Source organism: Miniopterus schreibersii (assembly GCF_964146895.1).
Source record: "Miniopterus schreibersii genome assembly, chromosome: 1".
In the NCBI taxonomy this organism is placed as follows: Eukaryota; Metazoa; Chordata; class Mammalia; order Chiroptera; family Miniopteridae; genus Miniopterus; species Miniopterus schreibersii.
Genome location: NC_138101.1, coordinates 156,604,380 through 156,628,664, shown reverse-complemented (window position 1 = coordinate 156,628,664; position 24,285 = coordinate 156,604,380). Strand labels below are relative to the sequence as shown.

Below are 24,285 nucleotides of genomic sequence, written 5' to 3'. Positions count from 1 at the left end.
CACAACCCTCTGAGGTCAACACTCATGTACCATCTCACAGGGACACAGCTACGCACTCAGACCCAAACAACCCAGCTTCAGGGTCTGCGCTCTTCAAATACATGTTTACATTACCACATTTTCTAATTCCAGTGTTTTTATGATATTATGACTTATACCTTTATGGCTTATTTCACTTTTATAACACTTGAGTTTGGGGTGCCTGCTGTGGCACATAAGGAAGTATCTTAAAGGTCTTTTTATGACATCCTGGAAGTAGGAATTTCCTGAGTCAGAGAATTTAGTAGTTAGCTAAGCAAAGTATGTCATAAAGAAGCTATAAAATGTCTTTGGAGTATGCCTACAAAACCCATCCTCTCCTAATGAGAAGTCAGAGCCAGGAAAGCCCCCTTCCGTGGTCTCAGTTACCCCTCACACTTGTGACCTCAGTCTGTCTGAGGCTGCCCTGGGAACAAGTCCCACCACCTGGGCAAGGGGTATTTATAGAACTAGGACTTCAACATATAGATACCGAGCTTCTCCAAATGCTTAGACTAGTCAGGCAGCCTGGCCTGCCCAAGGAAAGGGGTGAGTAGCAAGTCCTGGCCAGGGCCAGGTTCTCCTCGGGCAGTGACAGAGCCAGGCACCCATGGGCCTCGCTGTCGTGTGGGAGGCAGCTTTCACCACTCCAGGTTTGGGAAACGCTGAGTTTAACGAATTTACTGAAGCTCCCCAAAACCCTTATGCAATGTTTCCCAAATATATTTGACTAACTCATTTTCCTCAAAAGGCCAATTAACATCTCGTCAAACTAATAGTTTGGGAAGTTGTTGCTATAAAGAGACATTTATTTTATGAGGAGGCTTGCTTGTTGTTTTTTAGTGGTTGGAAACTGAGAATGCACTATCCCTTAGAACACAATGTTAAATGTGATCACACACCCACTGAAATACACACACACACACAAAAACAAAAACAGTGACCCATAATGTAGTTGACCAACACATCAGGAAAATGCATTCCCAGTGTCAACCGTAACAGGATGTCACAGGCCCCTTGGGACACTCTGCTATTCCTGGTCTCACTGAATCTGAGATTGAGACACACTGTGAGGGTTACCTATGGTGGCCATAGCCTAGTGGGCCCGGTGTCCCTGTATAGTAATTAAGAGAATAGTTGAGTAGGTTCTAGAAAGGGAACTATCATGGTTATCCTCTCATTTTAAATTTTCATGATGAATCGATCTTTTTATGTTCAAGAAGCTGAGGAATGGATTGGCATTCACAGAAGCCAAGTGCTGGTTTTTCCATCTGAGAAAACGGTAGGAAGGTCTTTCCCAAAGTCATGAGGCAGTAATGTATACGCTACATAGCTCAAAAAGAAATGAGTCAGAGCAAGTGTCTACTGAGAGCTTTGGCAGAATGCACAAATATACACACAGGATACCTTAAGAAAAATCCATAGCTTTATTTTTCCTCAATATATAGTTAGAAACTAGGTCTGAGAAGAGGTTTCATGGAGTAGACTAGAGAATTACACATAGAGTCATAGAGTCACAGAGTTCCAAATCAGCAGGACGCCGTGCCCAGACGGGTAATCTTCCCGAGGACCAGGCTGCCTAGGACTGGCCCAGCAGAGGCAGAGCGAGCTCTTTGATGGCTTTACAGTTCAGCTGAGGAATCGTGCTGATCTTCAGGAGTTTGCTGCTTGCATACTTATTCTTGACGGCCTGCAGAAGTCATCTGTGGTTAAGGATATATCGGCACTCCCCTCTCTCTCCCCCTATACCTTGTTCCTAGTCTAATTTACAAGTACTGAAGGGCCAAACCCACAATCTCCAGGTGGTAGGGTGATGCCCAGTCACTGAAGCCAGCAAGCTCTCTGAGGTCACTGTGCTGTGCCTGACAATTTCCTTCCATGCCTAGTAACGGAGAAAGCTCAGCTGGTAGTACAGGTGATGGGGAACCAAATGACTTCCAGGTCTAAGAAAGACACTTTCTCTCATAAGTTCCCAGAGGGGTGGGAGGTGGAAGCTGAGTTTATCGTACCAGGACAGGCTGGCCAGGCCTGGCAGCAGTAACTGGCAATAAACATGAGTGACAACTTGTGCTTAGCAGAGCCCAGACAACGCCCTCGGGACTGAAACATTCCACTTCCACGATGTGCTAAATCATGCCGAAACTACACGTAAGGAAGCAAACCTGGATGTGAGGACATCAGTACAAATGCCTTGCTCTTTGTCACCAGACCTTGGTAAGCTCTGAGATTCGGTGTCACACAAGCACAGGACAGCGTCCAATCTCCTTGGGCTCCTTCCCTCAGGTGAGCCACACAGGACACTTCCTGAATGGGCTTCTTGCCCCTCCTTCACCATGCGTGCTATGCAGGTGCCTTTTAGTCATTGTCCCAAAAGATCCTGGACAAAGGCCCTCAGTAGTATCGCCCAAATACCCAAGCCTTCCACAGGGCCATGAGGAGAGCCCTTGCTGTTCCAGACCATATGCCAGCCAGCCCTCCCTGCTTGCTGAGTGCCCTACCTGGGGCGCAGGGACCAGCATGGATACATCTGTTGAACAGTTAGCTGCCTGGCTGAGTAATCTGGGCCTGGACACCGTTAGACTGTCTACCTTGCTTTAAAGAATCTCTGCTTTGCCCTGGTTGGTTTGACTCAGTGTTTAGAGAGTCAGCCCATGGAATGAAAAGCCCAGGTTTGATTCCAGCCAAGGGCAGTACCTCGGTTGCAGGCTCAATCCCCAGCCCTGGTCACAGTGCATATAGGGGGCAACCAATGGATATGTCTCTCTCTCTGAAAAGGAATGGAAAAAATGTCCTCAGGTGAGGATTCCAAAAAAAAAAAAGTGATAAAGAAACTCTGCTCTTTGCCTGGCATGGCTCAGTGATTGAGCATTGACCCATGAACCAGGAGGTCACAGTTTGATCCCCGGTCAGGGCATATGCCTGGGTTGCCAGCTCAGTCCCCAGTAGGGGGCGTGCAGGAGGCAGTCAATCGATGATTCTCTCTCATCATTGATGTTTCTCTCTCTCTCTCCCTCTCCCTTCCTCTCTCTAAAATCAACAAAAACATATTAAAAAATAAAGAAACTGCTTTCAGAGTTTATCAGTTTACTCCATCCGCTGTGCACTAGAAAAATGCAGAGCTTGTGCCGAAACAAGCTCTCACATATGCCAATTTACATGAAAACACAAACACACATATATACACATACTCTCATATGCAAAGCCCATAGTCTAATGCTTTCACCACTTAGGAAAGGTACTCACGATGAACTTTGTTAGATTTTCATTTACTTTCACTACGTTTTTGGCCATGTGCTGCATGACTTCCAGCACCTCGTTCTCTGTGTATCCTGTGTAATACTGCTGCTTCAAGTTCTGGAACACAATGCCAGAGAGGGCAAGATAAAGCCTCCACTTCTTTAGAAGAGCCCAAGTTACACATGCTGACTTACTTATGTAAAAGCTATAAAAGAATAATCATACCTCCTGGAAATTCAGTCACAGCCCTAATCACTGCCATGATACCAGCAAAGCAGCCAGTAAATGCAGGATGACTCTGCCTCTGAACAGGACTACAGCAAGGTGTGGTGTGGCTCTCAGCTAAATCAAGTCAAAGTTCCCATATTATTATTTTTAAAGAAGGTTACACAGGCTAAGCAGGGTATTTCATGTAGTAAAGCTTTCATGCTTACCTCCCTCACCACACTGAAAGGGGAGGGAACATGGGACAGCATGAAAACAAAACCCAGCAAAGGAATGCCCTGTCACAGTTATGGCAGAGACCTGGGGCTAGGACGTGTCACACGTTCCCCAGGCAAAGCCCAGCATGGCAGTGGCTGATGAGGAGCCTGAGAGCCTAGAGAGCCATATGATCAGTCAGAGGTTCAGAATTATGACAAAAACTAGGCCACAGGCAGCAATCCAATCTACCGAATCCAGAGGAGCTAAGACCACCGGAGTCTCTTGTAAGCCTGGAGAAGAGAGAGCGCTCCGGGAAGCCTCTACGCCCAGCCTCGTGACCCAGCCCCAGAGAACAAAACTCAAGTCAAAGGACAGTTGTTGACTGATCCTAAGACTTTTCACGTATGAAGATATGTAACCTGACTTTATTTTAGTTCTGTGATAAATTCTAAAAGCTGAAATACACCTTTCACATGTATAATATAATTGGGAAAATAAATCACAATTTAATCTTAATCCTAAAATAGGTTTAAAGAAAGAACTAAGCAGGAGCGAATCTTGAAATAACACACAACTACTGGTACTATGAAATCAATTCCCAGAAGAGAGGGAGCCCTGTAGTTAATAGGCTTAGAGCCCAAGGAAGCGTGTCTGAGAGTAATGCAATTTGGCTAAAGTGAGCCATTGGTACCAGACCCATGTACTATTCATGTACCAGTGGCCTTTTTGCCTCAAGCTTTTTTTCTCAAAAAATTTCAAATCTACAGAAAAACTAAAAGAATAATATTATGAACATCTTATATCCTTTGTGTAGATTCATCAATTATTAACATTTTGCCACTTTATCATGGTGTCTGCAACTCACTTTTAAATAGTACAGCAAAAGTTATATTATATATATATATATATTTTTAATATAAGTTATATGTGGATAGTCCATTGTGCAGGAAGTCGGCACCACTAACTCCCAAGTTGTTTAAGGGCCAACTCTGTATGTGTGTGTGTGTGCACGTGTGTGTGTGTACATATATGCATATATGTACATATAAACATATATACACAATTGTATATATGTGTGTGTATATAGGTGTGTGAATATGTTGATTGCTACTGGGTGGTCATTGTTTCCCGGACCTTTCATTATGCATTTACTGACATTTCCAAAATAGATCTAATATTATAGGGTTTTCCCTTTTGTTTTTAATTGTTAACATTTTCTCTTTCTTTGTACAGTGAAAATTTAAGTCTTTAATAACATAAATATGTTTATTTGTTATATACTACAAAATACATAAGTAGTTTCCAAATTATAGTAACAGGTTATTAACAACTAAGTAAACCTCCTAAGTAAACTTTAAGTGTGTTACCTTTTTGGTCCTTTGTTTTGTCCACCTTCACATCCCACTAAGGATGCAGTCAGAACACTGTGTTAAAAGTTACTTGAATTAATTCTTCCCTATGTTCTACTACCAATTTGATACATAGTGACATTGTTTCTGCTTAATTCCATTTTAGGGTTTGCATAAAACATTGGTATTGTTCAAAAGTCAAAAAGTTACATTATATTGTTTACAAGTTAATAAAAATTACAGCCAGAAGTCCTGCTCCCATCCTCTACCTTCTCTCCTGTTCCCACCTAAGCCCACAGGTATCCATTTATATTCGTTTCTGGTCTACTGCCTCTATTTTTTGAAAATTTAGCAAAAACAGAAATACATAAACATATACTCTCTCTTATTTCCCTCCTTTCTTACATAAAATATAAACTGTACTTATATTGGTGCATTATATTTATATCGGTGCACATGGTGATAATGCACCATGTCGTAGTCAATGAGAGTCAGTTCCATGTTTGTATAGAGGAAACAGCTCCGCCATGGTGCCTTGGTAGCTTTCATGTATCCACACAGGCCACTCAAGCAAAGGTCTGAAACACAGCTTATGTCTTGGCAAAATGCTCTGTGATCCTCCTGGAACACGAGGGGATGGCCAGCTTGGGAGGAGCTGCCTCTAAGTCAGCTCCCACTCACCTCCCTATCTCCCCTGGGAGGCTATTATGAAACCATTTCTCATCACCTCTTGGGTTCTGAGGAGGCTCTTGCTCTGCTGCTCTCGGGTTCAGCTATAGACTCTACAACTGCTTGGAGGCAGTCTATAGGCTCATGCACAAAAGGGTATCCCATGCCCTGCACTGCAGTCATCCAATCCCTTGTTTCAGTGTTGTCCTCTTTGGCGAGTGAGACAAGGACCCAAGAAACTAGCATCTTTGGCTCCTTGTATGAATCTAAAAGTGGCTCCTTTTATCTGTACTGGCGAATCAGACCTTGGCCTTGCTTTGTCTTGTTTGCTTCATAACTTGCTTGTTTCACCTAACAAAATATTCCAGAAATCTTAGCCTATCAGTTCTTGGTGGCCTTCCTTATTCTTTACGACTCTATAATACATTCGTGTCATCCCTTCCTCTCCCTGGATCGTTCCAAGCAGCTTTCTTTTATGTCTTTGGACTTTTAACAATTGCTTAAGAATAGTGTTGTGAAAATGTGAGTCCTTTCCTATCAAGAGGGCCTAAAATATGACCTAACTAATTTCCTCTTAAACACAACACTCACCCATTTTCCTTGGCCTAGAACCTTCTGGGACAGGCAGGAAGCAGCCGCTGCCACCTTGGAAGGGTGATAATGCACCATGTCGTAGTCAATGAGAGTCAGTTCCATCAAATACTTGGCTAGAGTGTGCTGTTCAACATCAACCTGTGAAAGAACAGCCAGGAAACGGCACAGTGATTATTATCTTGCAAAATTCTGGGTGAAGGTGCTAAGAACTCACATCTACTTAACCCACTTTTCCTTCCCAGGAACCACTCTATTCCACAGAATGTTACAAACTCAGAATGTGAGGGCTTTTCTCTTAAAAGCTGATAAGTATTAGGACTTATCTAAAAGATGTTTCCTATACATTCATAAGCTTCACTTTAACTGGATCAGTGTTTCTGGGGTGAGACAACAAGCAGCAAAATAAAGTCTCCTACAGAACTAGAGGCACTTACCTCCCCAGCTTTTGATGCCCGCCTTAAAAAATGTAGTGGCAAAGGCCGACCCAACTCAAATTTCAGTTCTTTCAAAATCAGAGCTTCCATTTCTCGGATTTGGGAACTGGTATAGGCATTGTCTGTGATGTAAACGAAGTCTTCTATATTTGGAGAAAACATCTCCTCATACTTTGAGGCCAAGAGCAAAGCTGTAATCCCAACCAGTTGAAGCTTCTTACGAGAGACTGGCTGAACCTAATCGAAGAGGATGTGTCAAAGTCATATCTAACAAAGTCATATCAGGAATCTGGGTGCAAGGGAGTGAGAGGGAACCGAGTCCTGGGAATATACACCTCAACTCTGCTCACACAGGAAACCTACATGTGAACAGCAGGCACCACCACTGCTCACAGCAGCTGTCTGTTACTGAGTACTGTGTGCCAGGCACAACGCTAAGAGTCTACCAATCATCTCATCGAATCGTCACAAAAACCCTAGGAAATACATTATTTCCCCCCACTTACAAACAGATTCAGACATCAGTTCAAGATGATTCAATTGCTGAATAGAGAATTGTGTCTGACAACCAAGCTCCCAGTCCCTGCTCCATGCCCACTGTCCTGGCTTGAGTGTCTAGGGAAGCCCTAATATGGCACCCAGTCTAGGGTATAAGTGTCCCCCTTAATTTTCTTTAAAAAAAAATCTGCGACTTTGCTTTTCTTGCTTCAACTCTAATTACTGAAAATCTACCAAAAATATGACTGTATAATATAAACTACTTATATAATGATAACAACTGAATCAATGGTTTCTTGGCATTGTATAGTATTTCAGGGTCATTAATTATAAACAGTTATTGTTGTATTGTTTATACTTGACCTAAACCTGTATCATAAATGTTGACTTTAAATAAATACATCCTATCTGCAAGGCTACTATTTGCAAGATAATACAGTAACGGTTTATGTCTGGAATTTCTTCTAAGTGACCACTTACCACTTTGCTTTTATAATTAAATATTTTGATGAGCACTCTGCTTCTCAGCTTAATTCCTTACATTCCTCTTTGAGACTTCACATTCTAGTAAACTTCCCACACACACCCCAACCTTCCTTAAAAATTCTGCCTCCTCCCACTTCTACCATGATTCAGTGCCACACCTGGCTGGAATCGGTAAAGTTCTCTAGCCAAACTCCTAACTTTTCAGAGGAAATTTAACACCAAAGAATAACGTACTATGGAAACTGTGCAAGTAGGCCGGGAAAAGCAGCACCATGGGCCCCACAGGCTTCAGACTGACTATCAGACCACTCGCTGGGCACACTGCCTTTATGAATGACTGTGACAATGCCGTATTTCCCCGAGCACTTTTCAGCAGGCCGACCTAACAAAAATGCCCCCCATTGGTCACCACCACCAGAGGTCTGACACACTTGGAAAGCTTCCCATTCTAGCCCCTGAAGTTTTTTGGCTTCTCGTAAATTGGCTTTTGGTCTTTTCTTCAGAGCTACCACACCTTGGCATCACCCAAATGCAATGTTCTGTAAGCCGCTGGTAGGAATTCTCTGCAGCCACACTTACCTGTAAAAATCGATCCATAATGGCGACACACATGTATAAAGTCTCCTGCAGCAGCCTGAACTTGGAATGGACCTGCACCAGCCAATCCACCAGGATGGCACGCATGCGTCCATTTATATCTCTTCCATCTAAGAAATGTGGATTTATGGTTTGCAGAACCTGTCAGGAGAATTAAAAGTTTAAAAAGCTTTGTTTCCTTCCCAGCTATGTGGGACATCACATTGCTTACATAACCGAAACACATAGGACCACTTACTTCGAGCTGCCTCAGATACTGATAGATATCCTTAACATAGTCGCTGCAGAGCTGAGGGTTCTCCCAGTCTTCATTATCAATATCCTCGATTTTGCAGAGCAAGGCGTCAGAGAAAGCTTGACAGAGGTTCTCTTCCTTCACGGAGGTATCCTCAGGTGCCAGAGAAGGCGCCTACATCAATAAATTAAAGCAAATGTATAACCACTTAAGGAGTAGCCTTCATCACAAATACATGCAGAGACAAATGTTTTAAAAATACATATAGGCCTGGCCAGGTAGCTCAGCTGGTTAGAGCATCATCCCGATACACCAGGGTTTTGGGTTCGATGACTGGTCTGAGCACATACAAGAATCAACCAATAAATGCATAAGTGGAACAGCAAATCGATGTTTCTCTCAAATCGATCAATCAATCAAAGTATCATATGCATTTTTTAAATATGTTAAAGCCAAAACAAATAAATTTCAGAGTAAGAGGTGAATAATTCATGATATAAATAGACAAAGTTTTTAGAGATACACTCCTCTATTTAAAACTCTAATTTCACTCAAAGTGAAACCCTAAGTCCTCACAATGGCCTACGGGCTCTCCATGACCTGGTCCTCCCCTCTCCTTTGCTGACCCATCTCCTGTTTCTCTCCCTTGGTTTGCTTCGCTCCACCCTACTGGCCTCCCTTCCAGCAAGCAGGCTCCCTCTTCCCGGAATGCTCTTGTCCCTATAACCACATGGATAATTCCCTCACCTTCTTCAAGTTTTGTTTAAATGCTACCTTCTCAGCAAGAGGTCTATCCTGTCTCCTACTTAAATGGTCACCTGCTTCCTATTTCCCCACAAGTGTTTCATTTCTCTGTTTTTCCCCATATAACCTATAACCTTCTGATACATTATAGAGTTTATTTACATACGGTATGTGTTATTTTCTGTCTACCTCTGCTGGAATGTAAACTCCATAAACTTACATTTATTTAAATGGTTTTTGTCCACTAAGGTATCTCAAATATTTATATAACCCCTAACACACAGTAGGAGCTCGCTGAATATTTATTGATAGAAACTTGGACACCTGGGTTCAGAGATTCCTGAGCTGACAGTTCTCTTTAGCAGCAGCCTCTTCTGCAAGTGTAATGTTTTCTTCTTACCAATGAATTTCTTTTTTTTTAAATATATCTCTATTGATTTCAGAGAGAGGAAGGGAGAGGGAGAAAGAGATAGAAACATCTATGATGAGAATCATTGATCCGCTGCCTCCTACACACTCCCCACTGAGGATCAAGCCCACAACCCGGGCATGTACCCTGACCAGGAATCAAACCACGATCTCCTGGATCCTAGGTCGAGGCTCAACCGCTGAGCATGCCTGGCCGGGCACCAACAAATTTATTCTAAATTGAGAAAATGTTTGGCAACTAAAAAGCAGAAAAGCATGTTCTAGTCTATGAATAAAATAGGAGGAAGAAGCAAAGACAGAGCAAGTATACATCCAGTAATTACTTTCTTATGTTAACGGATTAATTATTTATTTTAAATCACACACATTAAAAATATATTAAGTTAAAACAACTGTTTAGTAATGAAGTATAAATAAACCGTTACTTTTTAAAAGAATGAGAGGTACTTCTCAAAGTAAAACCTAACAGAATTGCTAGGCTGTAGAGAATATATATTAAAATAATAAATACAGAAAGAAAGAAGAGGCTATATAATAAACAATTTTGATTTATATGAAAGCTCAATGATTATAGTTTCCAATTTAGAGAAGCATAAACCAGTAATAACAAAATATATACAGCAATTCAAAATAGGCCCTTCTCTCTTAAATCAAAGTTATTAAACCAAGGGAGGGCCAGGAGAACAAGACGTATGCTGGGAGGCATGCCATTTTTTCAAGAACTTAAGAACCTCAAGGGGCTAGAATAAGAAACACTACTTGGGGTACAGGGGAGAAACCTGAGGAAGTTTACCAGAGAGGGGAAGATCTTCAGGAAAATGAGTAGGCAAAAGGCACACCAGTACAAAGTCCCAGGGAAGCAAAGGGGTAAAGGAAAGTCTAGGAACTACACACGGATTTAGGATAGTGGGAGACAGCCCGTGAGGTATACAAAGCTGTGTTGGAAAGGTGAGCAAGAACCTAGCTAAGGAGTTTAGATTTATCCTAAAGCAAATGAAACCACTGAAGGAACTAAGCAAGAGTTACTGGGATCAGATGTGTGTTTCAATAAGCACAGGTAGCTTCAGTTTAAGGTTACCTTTTTTAAGGATAAGCATTTTCACTCTCCCCTGGAAGGGCAGTCAGTTCCAGAAAGCTGGTTTAAGGAGGCAGCTTGAAATGTTTACCTGTGTCCATTCAGAAGTACACCTGAGTTTAACTATATCCAAAAACCACCAGGATAATACAAGAATAATTACTCTGATCCTTAATTTAGAATTTCCAAAAAACATTCCTTTGGGACTCCAACATAATTATTCTAAAATCCTCCCTATGGCCCGGCCAGCGTGGCTCAGTGGTTGAGTGTCGACCTAGGATCCAGGAGATGGCTGTTCGATTCCTGGTCAGGGCACATGCCCGGGTTGCAGGCTCGATCCCCAGTTGGGGGCATGCAGAAGGCAGCCAGTCAATGACTCTCTCTCAACACTGATGTTTCTATCTCTTCCTCCCTCTCCCTTCCTCTCTCTGAAATCAATAAAAAAACATATTTTTTAAAAAAATAAAAAATAACCTGGCTGGGTGTGGCTCGGCGGTTGAGCATTAACCTCAGATCCAGGAGATCGCAGTTCGATTCCCAGTCAGGGCACGTGCCCCGGTTGTGGGCTCGATCCCCAGTCAGGGGTGGGCAGGAGGCAGCTGATCAACGACATTCTCATCATTGATGTTTCTATCTCTCTCTCTCTTCCTCTCTCTGAAATCGGTGAAGACATATTTAAAAAAATTTAAAAATGTAAAAAGTTCATTTAAAATATAAATAAATGAATAAAAATAAAATAAAATCCTTCCTAAGATCCCACTCATCCATGCAGGTAGTCGCTTAAGCCCTATGAACCAACTGAGTGGCCCTCTGTCCAGTGCCTGCTGCACGCAAAATTAAAAACTGCATCAGCTAGTTAAGCGGCACAAACTTCTGAATGTCAAAATCAGCCTGAAGAATAAAAACCTTCAGGTTAGATGAACACATGAGTTCTGTGGGCTGGCAGAGAAAACTGAAAAGTCCCATTAGGAACAACAAAGATGTGAGATTTTGCTGAACTTGAACTCCTGTTTGATCAGGAGCTGGGTGGAGTGTGAGTAAAGGCTACTGAAGTTCTCCAAGTACCGACATTGAATGAGTTGGGTCTGCTGAGAGAACAATTAACATTGATAGGCCAAATATACAGGTATTTACACAAGTCTTGGTAAACCAGAGTTCCTTTGTTTACTAAATTTATGATGCCAAACATCATAAATCAATGTCAAGTAAGTGCAACAAGGAAGGACTCCAACTAAAACTGTTGATTCTGATCAGTTCCTGATTTGCAGTAGTGACTGTGTACTCGTGAATACACAGGCACACACAACTACAGAAAGGCTGAATTGGTTACAGTGATTAGCTTTAGGAAATGCAAATGCAATGGAATGAAATGGAAGTTTGGGGGTAGGGAGAGTAGTAAAAGTGAAGTGACCTTTTTGGTTCTATGTACTCTATGTGCTTCTGTATTATTTTGCTTTTTCATAACTATGTTTCTTAGGAATTAAAAATGAAAGGCTTTTTTGGGGTTTTTTTTGGTTTTTTTAAGACATGTCCTTGGCCTTTTTTTTTTTTAATATGTTTTTATTGATTTCAGAGAGAGGAAAGGAGAGGGAGAGAGAGATAGAAACATCAATGATGAGAGAGAATCATTGATTGGCTCCCTCCTGCACACCCCATACTGGAGATCAAGCCCGCAACTTGGCATGTGCCCTGACTGAGAATCGAACCATGACCCCTGGTTCATAGGTCAATGTTCAACCACTAAGCCACGCTGGTCAGGCGAAAGGCACTCTTTTTAATTTAATGTGAACAGTTGTGCTTATTTCCATTTTATACATACTTTTTGTATTAGGGAAAGTCGGGTCATAAAACATTCCTATATTTGAGTAATGACTATCACTAAATTTAATGTTGAAATCAAATTTGTAAATCTAAAACCTAATATGAGTTTCTAGCTGCAACTCCCCAGTACACCTCCTAAGCTTGCATCTCTCTCTTTTACAGCATATTATAGCATCTATAAGGCATGCTTTTACTCTGACAGCCATCAGTGGTTCACTCAACTTGTTTCCCCAGGGCCCAGCAAAAAACGGGGCTAGTAAAAGGCCTTCTCCCTCCTTCAAACTAGTCAGTGTTTGCCAAAGCTTCATTGCTCAGCAAAAAACCACTTTTCTCCAAAATTTGCAGGATAATAAGGTCCTACAAATACCTGTGAATGGCTGAAACCCTTTCAAGGCCCCAGTCAGGGCCCTAGGGTGATTCAGTTGCTTCATCTGCTACAAGAAAGAACCCTGCCCTCCAGTTTTGCAGAGGAGATAGGAAAAATTCAATTAGAGGTCTGGGAGCATCTGCTTTCACGAATCTATGGCTCATGTTATAAGCTTCCCTGGGCTCACTGCTGTTAGACACCCTGTGTCCACTGACATTTTAAACATCTGAAGGAACTGAATGCAAGGAGCAGCAATGACTCTGCAGATGGACAGAGGACAGAGCAAAAGCCAAAGGGCTGACCAGAAACAGGGAAGCAGAGGGGCTAACCTGCAGGAGGTAGGGCTTCCCCTACATTGTGGACTTCATGGTAGTTTCTGTACTCTTTTTCAGAGAAAAATGCATTTGAATTGGAATCAATTATTGCTCATTAATCCCTGATGTCTTCTGAAGCTAGAAGCACATTTCAATCATGAAAATGATTTTTATATGAACTGAGCTACAGGTCCATAATTCTTTATCAGAAACACAGTGGTCTCAATTTTGTCAAGAAGCTAGAAAAAAAGGACTCAGACAAGAAGATGTGGAGTAAAGGAAACTCAAAGAATGGAGTTCTGAAGGAAATTTCTCCCTTTGTTTTGTTCACAATATATATATATATGCATATATATATATTGCCTTTTTTCTTCTCTAATTCAAACGTTAATATGTACCTATGGTGAAAATCTGAAAATTTTAAGGAAGAAAATAAAATCAATCTTAAGCTTAACCTGATACTCAAAAACAACTACCATCAGCCCAGCCAGTGTGGCTCAATGGTTGAGTTCAACCCATGAACCAAGAGGTCATTGGTTCGATTCCCGTTCAGGGCACATGCCCAGGTTGCGGGCTCAATCCCCAGGAGGGAGTGTGTAGGAGGCAGCCAATCGATGACGTTTCTCTCTCATCAATGCTTCTATTTATCCCTCTTCCTTTCTCTCTAAAAATCAATAAAAACGTATTTTTTTAAAAAATAACTACCATCAATATTTTGCATATAGACGCACTTTTAAAAGCAAATTTGGGGTTTCACTGCATCATATCATGTAATAATCTGATTTTTTTCAAATGTAACATGCATTTTGACATCTTTAAGTATTCTATTAAAACATGGTATTTATAGCATTTCATTCAATGGATTTAACTGATCTCCTAATATAGAATATTTCTCTATTATATAAGAGATATTCATTCATTACATTACTATTTAAAAGTCCTCAACTGTCTCTCTGATCATTTTCTTAGGATGAATTTTTAAAAACAGATTTACCAGGTATGGAAAATAACCATCTAAAATATACTGACAGATGGCCCTCCTGCAATATGGGAGGAACCACATAAACAGTCACTCGTTTAAATGCTCAAGGTCTCAGCCTAGCCAGTTTTGCTCAGTGATTAGAGCGTCCGCCCACAGGCTAAAGAGTCCCAGGTTCGATTCCAGCCAAGGCCACGCCATACCTCTGTTGCAGGCTTGATCCTGGGCCCTGGTCAGGGAGCGTGAGGGAGGCAAACCAATTGATGTGTCTCTCTCACATCAATGTTTCTCTCTCTGAAAAGCAATGGAAAAAATATCCTCGGGTGAGGAAAAAAATTAAAAATAAAATAAATAAATGCTCAAGGTCTGAAAAGCTGCTTTGTGTTTGGCCTTTAGAAGGTCACTTGGAAACCTCCCAGGAAAGGCCCATTAAAGGAAGGCCAATCTTGAGTATTTGTTCTGAGCTTTAGTTTTTGATTCGAAGGTTTTTTCTCCTGTATTATGTATGAACAGCAACATCCTTGCCACCATCTCTTCCAAGGAGAAGCCTCCCAAGTCTGTCCCTCCTTCAGATGCTGCTGGTCCATTTCCAACTATATTTCCCAGTGGATGCCTCTCTGTTAGCTCAACACATGTAAAGTCAAACGAGACACCTCCCCCAAAGCTACCCCCCTCTCCTGACTTCCCTATTTTTTATTAATTTATTCCTAAATGGTTTCTTAAATATTCAGTGCTTAAGGGTCTCACTCCTCCACTCCAAGCAACATATCCAAAGGATTTCTCCCACATACAGGACAATGTCTGTGAAAGGAATTCTGGTACATCCTGACACATCTGCTGTTGTCTCTTAGCATCTGGATAGGCTAGTTCAAGACCCTCATCAGCTCCAGCTTAGACAATTGAATACCTCCTAATGTACGGCCCTTCCATGGCTGCCCTACAGTGCTTCCATCACTTCCCTTCTCTTCAAAACTTTTCAGATACACCTCATTTCTGTAATATAGCAGCGATTTTCAACTGGTGAATTGCATGAATTTTTAAAACATGCAATACCTGACTAGTCAGGGTTTCCCTTAGACTTTCAAATAAAAAAATGACAACAGCCAACACAACAATAGCCATCCGGTGTGAATGAATCAAAATTATACCTTTTTTTTTGTCAGATCGGCAAAAAATACAATTTTTGGTGCCGCAGAATTTTAGTAATTAGTTTATGCATGCCAAAAAATGAAAAAGGTTAAAAATCGCTGCCTTATAGGATAATATCAACATTCCAAGGCCTTCAAATCCAACTACAACCTTTCCCAACTTTATCTTCTGTTTTCTCATGCAAACTTGACCCAAGTTAGACTTGGAGACTCCTTACCCAAAGGACAGGGTTATAGGCCTATTTTCACCTTGGTACTTTGATTCTTGCTACTGCTTTGTTCCCCCCCAAAGGTGCTTTTTCCTGCCAGCTTCTCCCACTCCTTACAAATGCCACTTATTCCCTGACTGCTCCACTTCTCAGCATTCTCTTCCTCTTTTAGGTGCACTTTCCAAAGGGCAACACTTCCGTCTACCAAGTCATTGGACATTCAGTCAAATACATTACCCAGGGCATCTAGCATCTTTCACTAGGATAACTAATTTAATTCTCAGGTACTTATGCCCCTTCTAGATATGCTCTCTGAAGACAAGATGCCTCTTTATCAGCCTTAACATAACTGGATATGCATAGTAAGGGTTCAATGTATATATTTCTCAAATATAACCAATGTTTTATTTTGAAAAATTTCATAATATGTGTGTGTGTCTTTGCGCTAGAAAGAGCAAAGTACTTACTTACTGTATTCTCAGCACCTACAACAGTGTCTTCTCATAGTAATTACATGAATGTATGTAGCCCAGGAATGAGAGCACGCATGAACTTGAACGTGGTAGAAGGGGCACGGGCCGAGCTAACCAGTCACAGAGACTACAATTATCAACACAGGATGTTGGCATTACCTTGTTCTTACATGTGGGTTTCAGAATTGGAAGCTTCCACAGCCTTCATGGGCAAGTTCATTCTTACGGTAGATTATTTTAATAAAACCCACCAAATTTCACTCCAAGATCACTAAATTTATTTGGGTATTAAGGTGATTAACTTTGTTATTCAAAGTCACAAATATTAAAGTATCATCACTAAAAGGTGTATATATTAATTTCCTACAGTGTTGTTTCAAAGTAGAGCTTTTGCTACGAATGTTCTTCAAAAGCTGAAGTGTGGCCCGGCCAGCATGGCTCATTGGTTGAGCATTGACCTATGAGCCAAGAAATTGGGGTTCAATTCCCAGTCAGGGCACATGTCCGGGTTGTGGGCTCGATCCCCAGTGGGGGGCATGCTGGACGCAGCCGATCAAAGACTCTCTCATCATTAATGTTTCTATCTCTTTCTCCCTCTCCCTTCTTCCCTCTGAAATCAATACATATTTAAAAAAGAAAAAAACTAAAGTGTGGAAAAAGGCACCTTGCAGTCTAGCCCAAAACAGGCTACTTCATTAAGTTTGTAAATTCAGAACTTCCTACCTTTGGAGCCATCATTTTCATCTGTACCGGTTTCACAGAAGCAATAGGTTTCAGCTGTTTGTTGACATTTGTTGTTTTGGTCAGTTGAACAGGTACTTTGGTGTTCGGAGCTTTCTACAAGGAAAAAGAAACGTGAATAGGGCAAGACAGCCAATGCTGCCCGCCGTGGGCACACATACAGTTCTTATGGTGTTACCTTAGCTACTTGTGTGGCTCTGGTTGTAACTCTATTTCCAATTTCTTCTAAAACAGCTCGCCGGAGTGTCACATGACTCTTCACCTTAGAATTAACTTCTGTGTCAATATTCTCCAAATCAGTGGACACCTAAAAAAAAATTAATAGAGTTGAGACAACTGAAAATACTTGGCTAATGTTAGATACCCAAATTCAGAATTACTTTAGGAAAGGTTAATATACTGAGATCTATTGGCAAGAGGAAAAAGGTACATTTCAAGAAGTCTAAAAATACTATTTGTGTTTGATAACATCACTCTAAATTATCTATAAAAACAATAATCCCATTAAGAGCTGAACAGATAAGTGATTATTTCTCATATAGCACCTATGTCACTTGTTAGAGAGTCCTATATATTAAAGGTATCTCCAGTATTTAAAATCCTTCCTTTATAGAGATACGTAATAAGTGAAATTAAGACACAGTACTTTATTTATTGATTGATTGATTGATTTTTTGAGAGAGAGAAGGGAGAGGGAGAGAAATATAGAAGCATCAATAAGAGAGAAACATCGATCAGCTGCCTCCTGCATCCTTGAGGCTCGTCCTGTATCCTACTGGGGATCAAGCCCTCAACCTGGGCACGCCTGGGAGTCAAACCCGCGCCCTCTTGGTGTATGGGTCAACGCTCAACCACTGAGCCACACCAGCCAGGCAAGACACAATATTAAAAAGTGATAATAGGCCCTGACAGGGCAGCTCAGCTGTTTGGAGCACTGCCCTGTACACCAGAAGGCTGTGGGTTCAATTCCCAATTGGGGCACATACGGGAGGCTCGATGGTTTTTTCTCTCTCCCTTCCTGTCTAAAATCAATAAAAACATATCCTTGAGAGAGAATTGAAAGAAAAAAAAAGTTATAGGTCTGGCTGTTTAAAAGCCAGATGTTTAGCCTGGCCGGGATGGCTCAGCAGTTGATCCAGGAAATAGCGGTTCGATTCCTGGTCGGGGCACATGCCCCGGTTGCGGCTCGATCCCCAAAAGGAGGCATGCAGGAGGCAGCCGATCAATGACTCTCTCATCACTGATGTTTCTATTTCTCTCTGTCCCTTCCTCTCTCTGAAACCAATAAACATATATTAAAAAAAAAAAAGAAAAAAAGAAATAAGAAGTACTAATGTAGACATTATCTTATAGAGATACAACCTTTTAAAATGAGGTTGCCATAGCATGGATTCTCTCTTATGTTAAGGATACCTAGAAATAGTTTCTGTGGGTGGAATACTAGTTTTACTCTCAAATTCAGAGAGAGTTGGAATTGTATGAAATAAAAATTGTTAGTTGACCTTAACCTGTTTTACACAAAATGTGCTTAGAAATAAAACCCGCTAGGAAAAGCAATTTATACCAAAAAGAGTTAATTTAATTATAGAAGTGAAAAGCATCTCACAAGAAAAAAAACAGCATGTCCTAATCCTAAAGAATCTCCCAATGGGTTTTGAATGGACCTCCCAGGACAGGCAGAGCGGGGCAAGGGAAAACTGAAGCCTAGCTAGATAAAAAGAATCTGACCGTGACAGGACTTTATGGGATAGATTAGACAAAAAAGTACTTGTCAGTTCAACTTAGATCCACAAAAGGGTAGGAAGTAAAAAATGAATGTACTCAACTTATTAGGATTCCTGAACGTCATACTGTTCAATTTTTCCAGCAGTAACCGTCAACTTTCAAGTGTTTGAAAGTTTAATGCTTATAGGTGGAAGCCTGGCGATGTGACTAAATTTGAATCGAGCTTTTTAAACCAGCCTTACAGCGGGGAGGTTGGGACCCAGGTGCGTCCGACCCTCTACTCCTCAGCAAAGGAAAAGCAGATCCAAGTATAATTCAAACCCACGGTTAAAATATCCAAAACTCCATGAAACACTTTGATTTTTGCAAAGGTTAAATAAGTGAGTTCAAGCTTGACCAAGCATTCACGGCACTTGCCTGACTACGGAATTGCTTCCCCACCAGGGATCCCTTCGCTGGTACGGAGCCTGAGAGCGGAGGAAGGAAATCCCGAGAGGCCCGTATTCTGAGGGCTCTGGAACAACAAAGCCCTCAGGATCGCCTCCAGGGTGCGGGGCCGGGGCCGGCTCGGGAGGCTCGCCTCAGGCGGCACCTCCGGGGCGCTCTCCCCGGTCCCTCCCACCCCACCCCAGCCCGCCCCCACCCCACCCCCACCGCAGCTCAGAGAGCAGCAGGGGCGGGGACCGGAGAGAGGAACCCAGGCCGCAGCCGGAAGAAGGGGAAAGCGGGGGTCCGGTTGGGACGACGAAGCTCGGAGTAGAAGGAAGAGAAGCGACGGGCGGCCGAGGGGACTGCGCAGCCGAGGCCCCTGGCTCGTGTCGGGGTCCCCCGGCCCACTCACCGTCGGGCGTCGGAGCAGCGCCATGGGGAACAGGCAGGCCGGGACGCCAGCCCGCCGAGGAGGGACGCAGACCGGAGGAGGGAGGGCTCGGGGGTCCGCGGCGCCGTTGGGCCCGCACTCCAGCCCGCACCGCTGGGGATCTGCGGGTGTCGCCCGGTTCCAGGATTCAAATACCGCGCCGCTCGCGCCCCCATTGGGCGGCCCTACGCACGGCGCGCTCTCCCCATTGGCTGAGCGGGAGGCACTCCCGCATGCTGATTGGCTGAGCTTCCGGACCCGTTTGTCATAACAACCGGTTGTGTTTCTGCCGGCTGTCTTTTAAAAAAAACCTTGGCCACCAAGATCTGCAGAAATTAAATGTCTCGCTGAGGAATGAGGCGTAGGACGCCTTCTCTGGATTTTGACAAGGCCTCAGCTGCGGATGTTTCTCTACTTCTGTACTGGGCGGGCGGAAGTTGGTTCTCGGGAACACCCTGAAAATGCCATTTCTGACCTTTATTCCTCTGCCGGAAATTCCGAGTTGGAGTCTGGGTTGGTTGGTCTGGGTCGCGTCCAGGCGCCTCTGGGTGGCTCAGGGCTGCACTGTAGGAGGTGGTTGGGACCCAAACGTGTGCTAAAGGAGTGGGAATGGGGCTTTTATTCAAAAGCTAAGATTACCAGGAGAGGCAAAAAAAAAAAAAAAAAAAAAAAGGCGGGGGGATGGGAGAAAAGGGAATATCCGTAATACTTTCAACAAGAAAGATAAATTTTAAAAAAGAAAAAAGTAAATGTCATTGATGTGATTTGTGATTCATGTAAGATCTCCGCTATATTGCCAGCACCTAGCACCATTGCTTGCAATGTGTTACGGTTGATGCTCCATAAATTTTCGTCGAATAAATGATCCTATGACGTGCAGAATGCTTTAACATAAAAAAATAGTTTGCCTGTTTATTACTGGGGTACCAATGGGCCTTAAATGAAGTCAAATGATCTGGGTTAAATTCCTTCCTTTGCCATTGCATCTGACATTTCTAAACCTGTTTCCTCTTCTATAAAACAGGAATAATTGCAGCTACTGTGCAAATAGTAGTGTGTCCATCATCCTATAAGAAAAAGTCTTGGTGCCCTGCCGGGTGGTTCAGTAGTTGACCATGGACCTATGAGCAAGGAGGTCACAGGTTTGATTCCAGGTCAGGCCTCATGCCCAGTCTGCAGACTCCATCCCCAGTGGGGGGGGGGGGGGGTGCAGGAGGCAGCTAATGGATGTTTCTCTCTATCCTTCTCCTTTCCCCTCTCTCTAAAATTAATAAAAACACATTTTTTTAAAAAGAATGTCTTGGGAAGGAAAAAAAGATGCTTAGTGCACTGGGGTGGTGAGTAAAATTATATTTTTGCTTTATCGTTATAATATTACAGTGTTATCAAAAGCTACAACTATAAAACTAACCTTTACCGACTTACAGGGCTTTGTAAACAGAAATGCTATGAATGGCAAAGTGCTCTAATAACTGACTTGATATTGTCAAAATCACTTTAATCCATATTAGACAGATTATATTTTCATTATAAATGGACGTAATACGTATTTCTTTTGTATCACTCACTGCAACTAACCTAGAACCTTACAAATTAACTTTTTTATTCAACCTCTTGTTTGTGTGTGTGTGTGTGTGTATTTTTTAAAATGTCTTTTTTTATTTCAGAGAGAGGAAGGGAAAGAGAGAGAGATAGAAACATCAGTGATGAGAGAGTCGTGGATCGGGACCGAGCCGGCAACCCAGGCATGTGCCCTGACCAGGAATCAAACCACGATCTCCCGGGTCCTAGGTCAACGCTCAGTCGCTGAGCCACGCCCAGCCTCGTTTAATGCATCATTGTTCTATATTTTTTATGTCCTGTTCCCTCCTGCCTTAGATAACATCGATCACTCCTCCCGTATACTAATTTACATCAACTTTCTCATTGAAGCCTGATAATAATCCTTATAAAGCAAGTAGTATCCCAGTTTTTTGTCATTTTTTTATTGAGGTGTAACTGACATATTAGTTTTAGGTGTACAACATAATAATTATATATTTGTATATATTGCAAAGTGATCATGACAATAATTCTAGTTAACATCCATTACATATTATCTCAATTTGAAAAAAACTAAGGCTCAGAGCAGTGAAACGCCTTGGCTGCAATCATAGCACTTGAATGTCAGAGCTAGGATTTGTAATTAGGTTTGATCCCAAAGCTTGTACTCCTTCCACTACATTTACCATTTGTTCACTCTATTTACATTTGGCAGAAAGAGTGGGGAAAGTTTGAAACAGTCATCAAAGGAAATCGAATAGAAAATTAACCAAGGATAAATTTCTTGAAGGCCAATGGCCCTTTGCAATATGGTAAAATTCTACACAATCAATTCACTCTGCTTTCATTTCTTGGTCAAATACTGCTTCAAAAAGATGTGCATGTGAACTTTAGTGAATATGTGGTGCAGGCAGAAGGAGCACCCCAAGCAAAAGCACAGAACACGGGTACTGGACTGGCATGATGGGAAACAAGGTGAGTGGCTTGGTTTGGCAGGAGCTATTGGGCTTCAAGGTAGCTGTTGCATAGTGTCTTCCAACCCCATAAAAAGGAGTCGGAGACAGAGACTCTGAGGTTCCTACACAAATGTTTAGGTCCTGGAGTGACAAATGGGAACTCTCTTCCGTTCTGACACCTAAATCCCCCAGCAGGGGGTAGAGTGTTGCCGTGTCAGCTGTGAGGATTATCCTTCTGAATCACCAAAGATTGCTTGCTGTTTGTCAGACTCCCTTACTTTCAATTTCTTATTCAGACACCCACCTCTTTCTCCCAGTCTTGGGATTCTTTTTCTCCAAGACTTTCCCCCATTGAGGCTACTTCACAGCCAGACAGCCACTACTGATGGAGAATTCAAAATTTCAGGAGGCAAAAACTGCGCCGGTCAGGTCGAGGCTGGGAACCTCACAGTCCTCCTAGAAGTCCCATCCACAGGCCACCAGGACCAGCTCAAACTCCAACCCCAGGTGCTGCTGAATTTCAACAAATGCATTGGATGTGCCCCAGGTGCACACGGGTGCCGGGTTTTTGCACCATTTCATCTCTAGTGCCTATAACAAATAAGGGCTTTTTTGTGGTTGAATTTTTACTTGGATTCACTTAGGTTATATACAAGCGTATCATATAGGACAAGTCCAAAAGCTCGCCTCGTGCTCATGGTTTCTATATCCTTGAAGAATACTTTCCCCTTCCGTCCTTGGTGACTTTCAGCAGCCGTTGTTCCAGATCACAGCGAGGACATCAAGGGCCCGGTTTAGTTTATATGCCATTCATTTGTGAATGACACAATTAACAAATGATGATTTTCATCAGCTGATTTTTATGAGGACCCAGCTATCTTCTTAATATAGTCCCAAGTTCTCTCCCTCAGTTATTCTTATCCCATTTCTGTTTCCCACCCCCACCCATTTCTGCCTACCAGTTTCTGATTTCTTCCCTTCTTTCAACTAGCTAGGAGATAAACTATATTTGACATATTAAAATGAAAATGTCTGTGTGCCGGGCACTGCAGGGAACACAGAGAAGCCTATAGTATGAGCCATGGCCTCAAGTGCAAAACAAGAAAGGGGATACACATAGAGACAAAGTCACTTTAAGAGGCAGAACCTATAAAATACTGAGCACAAAGGAGAGATTAGTTAAGAATGGGGGGCTTGCTAGAAAGGGGACATTTGAGCTGGGCTTCGATGGAAGGGTTAGATTTTAGCAGGCGATGGCACAGGCGTTCAGGAAGTGGGAACAATAGGAGTAAATCTGTGAAAAAACGAAGTAGCCTGAGGCTTGGATGATAGGAATGTTAAAGATAAAGCTGCAAATGTCCAGAAAATGAGGAATGGAGGACAGTTTTGAAGAAGGATAATGACTTTGTCAAAACCTTGCTTTAGAAAGCTGCCCCCTGGGACACATGGAGGGCGGATGAGAGTGGATTGGGAAGCACGGGTTTCCCAGGTGAGGCTGGGATGAGCGTGGAGAGCGAAAATGAAGGGGGGGAGGCACCTGAGGAGCGACGACAGCACCTTGGCAGCTTACCAGATGTGGGTGGCAGAGGAACAGCTGTCAGGTAACCGGGAGGTTCTGAGGGGGTGCCCTGGCGGGTGGCTCAGTTGGGCGGAGCACCGTTTGGAGCGTCCTCCCCGTGCACTGAAGGGTTGCGGGTTGATGCCCGGCAGGCCACACACCCAGGTTGCAGGACCCTGCGGTGAGGTCAGGGCCCGTCCTCTCTCTTTAAAATCAATAAACATACCCTCAGGTGAGGATTTTAAAAACAAAAAAAGAAGTTTTGAGGGGTTAGGTTAAAATGTTCTCTCAAGACCTACTACTTTCACCTTGACCAACACTAGCGGGACATTGTCTTTCCCATGAAGGTAACCAGGGCATCTCTTGCTGGCGAGGCAGGGTGCAGGGGTATGTCCTAGTCTAGGGCCTTTCTGTTTGCCCAGAAGCAGGGAGACCCAGAGAGGTGGAAAGAAGCGCCTTTCTAGAGCCTTCATGAGCCTCCACTCAAAACGATTCTTTAAAATCTGGACCTCAAGCTTGTGGATGATCTGTGGGGGGTTTTTGTTGGTACTTAAAATATAGAGATAAGGTACATGAAGGAAGAATGTAATTCTCTTATGCTTACAGAGTGAGTAAAAAGGTAAAATCTGTTGAGAATATAAAACCACTGACTCAAGAGTTTTTACATTATGCCTTTCAAGTAGTCATGCATTTCTGGTTATCTGTTACAATGGATAAACATTGTGAGACTCCCTACGTTTTGCATCATATCCTAATCAGCTTTAGTGGAATACTAAGGAGCTGAAGAACGCAGAGAATGTCCCAA

At 42.6% G+C, this 24,285-nt stretch overlaps 1 protein-coding gene across 3 annotated transcripts; it reads right to left on the bottom strand.

The window, feature by feature from the left end:
• Positions 1 to 1,422: 1,422 nt before the first annotated feature.
• CCNB2 (cyclin B2) lies at positions 1,423 to 19,615 on the bottom strand. Of its 3 annotated transcripts, XM_081147662.1 has the most exons (10): positions 19,407 to 19,615; positions 18,983 to 19,079; positions 17,019 to 17,147; positions 16,823 to 16,936; positions 8,544 to 8,714; positions 8,288 to 8,446; positions 6,725 to 6,961; positions 6,288 to 6,428; positions 3,262 to 3,372; positions 1,423 to 1,708 (listed from the first exon to the last, which is right to left on the bottom strand). In XM_081147662.1, the coding sequence occupies exons 1-10, from the start codon at positions 19,598 to 19,600 to the stop codon at positions 1,598 to 1,600; spliced, it is 1,464 nt and encodes a 487-aa protein (XP_081003788.1). In that variant the 5' UTR covers positions 19,601 to 19,615; the 3' UTR covers positions 1,423 to 1,597. The 3 variants fall into 3 exon arrangements, with proteins under 3 accessions (XP_081003788.1, XP_081003789.1, XP_081003790.1); XM_081147663.1 differs by lacking the exon at positions 6,725 to 6,961; XM_081147664.1 differs by lacking the exon at positions 18,983 to 19,079 and having other exon boundaries at positions 19,407 to 19,595.
• Positions 19,616 to 24,285: the final 4,670 nt, after the last annotated feature.